Here is a 6,814-nt window from a genome sequence, read left to right as displayed (position 1 = left end):
TTTTGTTTAATTATTATCATTATTATTATTATTATTATTATTATTATTATTATTACTATTATTATTTCTTTTCTTTTTTTCCGTTTTATATCTCGAATAATAATAAACTTTTACATTGAATTATCTCCTCTATATTTTTGTTTTAATAAGGAACGTTGTCACGAATATATGCCTGTTTGCGATATTCATGATGCTGACATTTACCCCACCATGATCGTTTAGTACAAATCTTTTGTGGTTTCAATACGAAACATTTCGTTTGTAATACATCAAAAAATATCTTACCGATAAAATTGGCCGACGATGTTCCTGCCATTTTTAAACACGTGCGAAATCTGAGGAAAAAAAATGAAACATTTATTATTATTATTAATTGAAATAATCGTATAACAATATTACGATCACATCGATATCAAATTGCTTTTTCAATGAGATTAATAAACGTATGAGAATTTTTATATTGATGATCAATTACGAAGGTATTAATAAATTACCGTTCGTCGCAAGTACAGTGCATCATGGTTGTAATACCCCAATTGAATAATCCGTAACGTGCTTCGAAAGCTGGTATGAAAAAGGGACAGGCAGTGTCGTGTCTTCGACAACAAGCATCGGCTACACCAAATCCACCTAAATTAGTATATTTTGTAGCACGATGACCACGTCCGCACCATTGTGTTCCTGGTATTAAAAGTAATTCCCTTCGTCTTCTACTTCTACCTCGTTTATCTCTTCTTTCATTGAACGTTTCGTTCACGTTATTTCGATGGTATTCTCTAAATTTGAAAAATGTTATTTCACCTGAATCAAAATCTCGCGCATTAATTAATTGTTTTATACAAATTTCAATAAGATTTTTTAATCGGCGTGTTAATAATCATTTATCCGCGAGATACGTATTTATTTTACGTATATTTATTAATACGTTTTTAGTATTTAATAGAAGAAAAAAAAAGAAAAAAGAAACAAGATCTATAATTAGGAACGTACATAATATGTTTTTTTAACGATAAGATATTTCTAAGAAGAAGAAAAACAAAGAAACAAAACCAACTCACGGAGAGATAAAAAAAGAAGAAACAAAAAATATGTTTAGAATTTTGTTTCCAATGGAAAAATATTGTCGTATTACCTTCTACGGTGTTTAGCTATGACTTGATTACGCGTTCTAGTTCTCAAACGGTTGCAACGATGACGTAGTTCAGACGTAGATGATATCCAAGAAAAGTCTTGCGACACTCTCGTCGACAAATTATCATCGTCAAACTGGAAAACCTCGTCTTGGGCGAGTGCTGTTGCTGCTTCGTCATCGTAGTCATCGGAGTGTATACTCGACAGGAGACAGGACCTCTCGTCCCCTCTTACAAGTTCCTCGTCTATGCAGTCGGTCAAACTGCCACCCTCGTATATCAGTTGCAACTTTCTCCCGGAGTTCTGTTCCCAGACCTGTCTTAACGTCACGTCGATGTCTCTATTCACACGGGACGAGAATAAGAGAAAAACAGAGATACAAATAGGAAATAAGAGAGAGAGAGAGAGAGAGAGAGAGAGAGAGAGAATACAAGAACAAGAACAACAACGAAAAACAGGATCAACGTGTTATCCGTATTAATTCAATTGTATTCTTTAATTTTCTAAATTCATATTATTTAAATACATTTAATAAGTGATTTGTTAATTATTCATATAGGACTAATACAATTTAAGTTTGAATATTATTATTTTTTCAAATATCACTCTATTTGCTTAGATTTATATATCAACAAGTTTCACTTTGTTCAGAATTATCTAATTTTTGTTATCTGTAAAACGTAAATATCGAAAGTCCAAGTTAACTGAAAACTTTCAAGACGGTATTAGGAGAATCATTAATGTTAGATTAACTAAAGCAGTAATAGGAGAAACATCACTAATAAATTAATTTTAATGTTATGATTAATCATTAGAAACAAGTTATTGTGTGTGATCGTGTTTAAAATAAGGATTTAAAATTATCGAAAGAAAATGTGTATCAACGATTGAACGGAGTTAAGTGTTAAAAATAAATGAAAAGGAATTAAATGATTGGATAGATAGATAGATAGATGGTTGGGATTGGATGAGAATAGGAGAAATAGAAATAGAGAGAGAGAGAGAGAAAGTCGAGGAAATGTGGAAGGTTGTATGCATTCTCGTTAGAACACAAAAGAGCTTTTCCTGGTTTAAGTGCAAAGTGACGCTTCGTGGTAGGGAAATTCTCTGGTATCCTCGTGAGAGCATCAGCAGATGAGGAGTAGCAACAGACTAGGAATTCAAGGCAAACCCGACTTGCTCAGGACGACACTCGGCACACTCCGTACATCCTTGCTTGCCCCAGTCTAATCCTTGCTTACTTAACTTGCCGCTTTTCGGCTTAAAGCCTTGCTTTGGCTTAGTGGTCAACGATGGTTATAAGAAGGTAAACGACAATTTTTTTCTTTTTCTTTTTTTTTGCTTTTTAACCCGCGTTCAAATTTTATATTATTTTCCTTTTATTTTTATATTTTCAAATTGTCAAACTTATGTGTCTGTATACGCAAAAATCACATTGATTGAAATTATTTAATCATTGCTTTAAAACAAGAAAAGAAAGTAATCAAAAGTTGATCTCTCGTAAAGAAATTTTTCTTCAATATTAATAAATCATTTGAACTTAGTGTGTTTTAAACGATTCATCAATATCACGCATATAGAATAGAAATAGATAGAAAAAAGTAGAAACGAGTGAACAGGTGCAGATTTCAGGGAGTTTTCCGACAGGGATTCGACAATGTGTCTTTGCTATGTGAAATAGAGATGATTCCAGTTGAGGACATTAACGTGTTCTTCGATTGGAAGGTATAAAGAGAAAAGTAAAAGAAAAACGAGAAAGAGAGAGAGAGAAAGAGAGGAAGAAAGGAAAAAAAAAAGAGGAAAAAGTTAGAGTACCACTAAATGCATAACGTTATAAACGAACAAAGCTCCCACGCACGTATTGGCAATCGTGAAAGGCGTCATTGTTTTCGTGGCTGCTGTTAACGGAGTTCTCCGTGAAGGGTAAGGGAGGAAGGGAATGGATGGGAAGGGGAGGGGTGGAGGGATAAAGAGGGATAGATCAAATGAGAAAGACCGAGAAAGAGAGAGAGAGATTTGCTCCTGGCCGAGAAAATGTTATTCTAACAAAGAGGGATGGATGGATGATCGGTTGTTAGTTCTCCTAACTCGAGAAAACACTCTCGTTTTGTACCGCGAGGCTAAACGAAAAATAATTTATATAGGATCACATACGGAGGAGTATCCGTAGATATATATATATATATATATATATATATATATATATCCTTTATCATAACTTGACTTGTTATATATTCCAATTAACGTAGAAGATGATCATAAAGAAAAGAAACAGAAAAAGAAAAAAAAAATACACACACATCAGACAAAAATAAAACATCGAGAGATAATTAATATATATATAGTATCCTATAAATATTATATAATATTATTAAATGGATATAACACACCATAATGTGTAGGATACGATTCTTCTTCTTTTTTTTATTGGATTGATAATAATTAATATTAAATAAAAAATAAAATAAAATGAAAAAGATTTATATATATATATAATATGAATGTTGATATTGGATATTACGTAAGTGTATACATATATTATATGTAAAAACATTATCGAAAAAAGATATAATCGATGATCGTATGTACCCCCAATTGACGATGGTCTCCTTAGCGCAAATTCCAGGCCAACGGATCGCTCTCTCGACTTTTCCGTCCGACTGAATCCTTGTAACTACAAAGGCTCGATCAGAGAAAACCTCAGCAAAGCCGGCCGTGCCGTTTGACGTGGCCAAGATGTCGCTTCCTTGCCGAAAAGCTCCGACAAGCGGTAGCAGCAGGATCAAACCCAATGCCAGCAGCATCGGTCACCGGTTAGGTTTATGTCACTATAACAAAACCGTCACTCATATACTTTCTTTTTTTTTTATTAATCTTTTCTTAACTAACAACAAGTAATTCCTTCCAATACCATTTTCAATTCGTTCCAATTAATTCGAATTATTTTCATCATTGAGAGAGAGAGAGAGAGAGAGAGAGAGAGAGAGAGATTCGTATTATAATTATTATTATTGAAATCAATTTATTCGTTATAAGATATATGTCTGAATTATTGATGAAAGTTTCTTTTCTATTTTTTTTTTTGCTACTAAACTTTTATGAAGATAGGGGAGGAAGGGGGGGGGAGCTATGAATTTAATTTTCATTGCCATTACTTTTTACAATAATTTTCTTATAAATTTTCTAATATCAAACGATTTGATCTCAAATGAAAGAATAAATATTTAAAAATTAAACAATTATATATATATATATTACTATATCACTTATAAACGTTATATATAGGAATGTTGACTCCTAGTTATACAAATATCGATAAAACAAAATTAATCGTAAATTTTCAATCCTAGAGAAAAAACAGGACTAGGATTTTTTTCTTCACATGTTACGTATGTATGCATGTAATACGTGCATGTGTAATATATGTGTATATATGTATGTATATATGTATGTATGTATGTATATACTTTCCGAATAATTGTTTGGCTCAGTGCCATCCAACGCTTAATCGTTTTCTTTTCACCACGGAGATAAAAGAGAGGCCGTTCTTTCTTTCTCTCTCTCTCTTCTCTCTCTCTCTCTCTTCTCTCTCTCTTTTTCTCTCTTTTTCTCTTTCTCCCTTTCCCTGTGTCTCTCTGTCACTGACTCTTACGTAATTATCAAGTATATGATATGATAGAGGAAAGTCAGTAACGACAACCAATCGACTCTTTTCTCGTAAATTCCACTGAACAAAATTTTATTTTATTTTTTTCTCTCTTTTTGCCCGATTTTATTTTCTTTCTCTCTCTCTCTCTTTCTCTCTCTCTTTCTCTCTCTCTTTTTTAACATCGCGATAAAACGTGGCATGTGTATTTAATTTGTCCCCTTTTTTTTTTTTAGCGAAATCACGCTGAAATAAAATATTATCAGAAATTCATTATCAGCAGTTTCGGGTTTTTTTTTTTTTTTTTTTTTTTTTTTTTTTTCTTTTTCGTCCGACATAACAACCGGTCGGATTTTATAATAAATCAACGAATAGATTAGATAGTTTTTTGGTATTATTTTTCGAATGTGTAAATATAACTCGCGTGACATCATTCGTACGTGATCATCATTCGGCAAAAATTTTTCTTTCGATTGAGATCGAATCTTAACCAAGTTTTTTACCCTATTATATTATTTTAAATGTTCTAATTAAATGATGACAATAAGGTATGATAAAACGTTTAGCTAGAAATTATGAATCAATTGAGTATTTCATTATTAAATTTAATACAAAGCGTTCACATTATTTTGATAGATCATTATTATCAAAATGATTAACATATGTTAATAAGTTTTTCAAGTATTCACGATATCAATTAAAAATCTAATCAACGCAATTTTAACGAGAATGATTATTCAAAATTCTTTACAATAGGATCGCTGTACTTATCTAACGTTGATCAAATTCTTAAAAAAGAAAAAAAGAAAAAAAGAAAAAGAAAAATAAAAACAAAAGGTATTCAAATTCATGACATTATCGTAAAATGATAATTCAACACGTGGACAAGAAAAACATTATCGCATAATTCATTTATAAAAAAAATTAAAAAGAAACAAAAAAAGAAAAACATAATTACTTTTTACCTGAAAATATTTTCGCCTCGTTCGAAAGCACTTGAAAAAATCCGAATGAAAAACTTGGTGTATGTGTGATACATAAGAGAAATTTCTCCACTTACCCCCACAGAAAAAAAAAAGAAATGTAAAGGAAAAGAAAGTAAAAGGAAAGTACCAGTACGAAAAATAAATAAATAAATAAATAAATAAAGAAAGAAAGAAAGGAAGATATAAACGCGGGGGTTAGAAAAAAGGGGGTAACAGAAGAAAAAATAAATAAAAAAAAAAGAAAATGATAATAACTAACGGAAAGAAGGAAGAAAAATAAGTAAGTAAGTAAAGAAGTAAGTAAGGAAATAAATAAAGGGGGTTTGGTGTAAAATATTAGTCACGTGGATTAAATGAATGGCACACCAACTCGCGTTAAACTTCCTCCTCCAGATTAGGATTTCGCACAAATCGTAGATTACCGCGTTGAGGGTAACTGAGCGACACCTTGTGGGGCCAATCGGCCGTAGTAACTGGCGCGCTATGCTCGTGGCTCTCCCTTAAATACCACCGACGTTTCTCCCTCACACTCTCTCTCTCTCTCTTTCTCCCTCTATCTCCCTCTCTCTCTCTCTCTCTCTCTCTCTCTCTCAGTCTTTCCCTCTATCTCTTTCTTTCTCGCAGTTTCTCTTCCTGGTGGTTGTCCAGTTCACCTACACACCACCAAACCCATCTCGTTCTTCTTCTATCCCTTAGCTTTCCATCTCCTTCCTACCCCCCACCAAACATCCCTTAGTGCGTTCGCGTTTCTCTTCTACCTAAAACCACCCCCGCCTCCCCACCACCACTATTCGGACATCAACTAAAGTCTCTCTCTCTCTCTCTCTCTTTCTACCCTTTTTCTTCCTTCTCTCTTCCTCACCACCTCACCGTCCTTCCTTCTTTCTCTCACCCACCCTCTTCCACCTTCTCTTCTTCCTCCTCTTACTCTACTCCTCTCCAGCCAGCATCTACCTACCAGCAACGACTCGCGTCTGCCAAATCCAATCCTACCGATTCACCCCGAAATCTAATCCCTTCATTCCCGTTCTCTCTCTCTCTTTCTCTCTCT

At 33.3% G+C, this 6,814-nt stretch overlaps 1 protein-coding gene across 1 annotated transcript; it reads right to left on the bottom strand.

The window, feature by feature from the left end:
- Positions 1 to 81: 81 nt before the first annotated feature.
- Positions 82 to 5,911, bottom strand: LOC106788597. The gene is made up of 5 exons (XM_014752001.1): positions 5,743 to 5,911; positions 3,721 to 3,959; positions 1,133 to 1,471; positions 495 to 776; positions 82 to 335 (listed from the first exon to the last, which is right to left on the bottom strand). The coding sequence occupies exons 2-5, from the start codon at positions 3,933 to 3,935 to the stop codon at positions 143 to 145; spliced, it is 1,029 nt and encodes a 342-aa protein (XP_014607487.1). The 5' UTR covers positions 3,936 to 3,959; positions 5,743 to 5,911; the 3' UTR covers positions 82 to 142.
- Between the last annotated feature and the right edge of the window lie 903 nt (positions 5,912 to 6,814).

Source organism: Polistes canadensis, unplaced genomic scaffold, assembly GCF_001313835.1.
Source record: "Polistes canadensis isolate GaletaPanama2010 unplaced genomic scaffold, ASM131383v1 scaffold_145, whole genome shotgun sequence".
Classification (NCBI taxonomy): Eukaryota; Metazoa; Arthropoda; class Insecta; order Hymenoptera; family Vespidae; genus Polistes; species Polistes canadensis.
Note: the sequence above shows the minus strand (reverse complement) of the source record. Positions and strands in the feature narration are given on the sequence as shown.

Coding starts and splice junctions, on each gene's coding strand:
- LOC106788597 (XM_014752001.1), bottom strand. CDS start 3,935: ATGCTGCTGGCATTGGGTTTGATCCTGCTGCTACCGCTTGTCGGAGCT. Junction 777..1,132: donor ATAGCTAAACACCGTAGAAG/GTAATACGACAA, acceptor TTTCAAATTTAG/AGAATACCATCGAAATAACG. Junction 336..494: donor CACTGTACTTGCGACGAACG/GTAATTTATTAA, acceptor TTTTTTCCTCAG/ATTTCGCACGTGTTTAAAAA.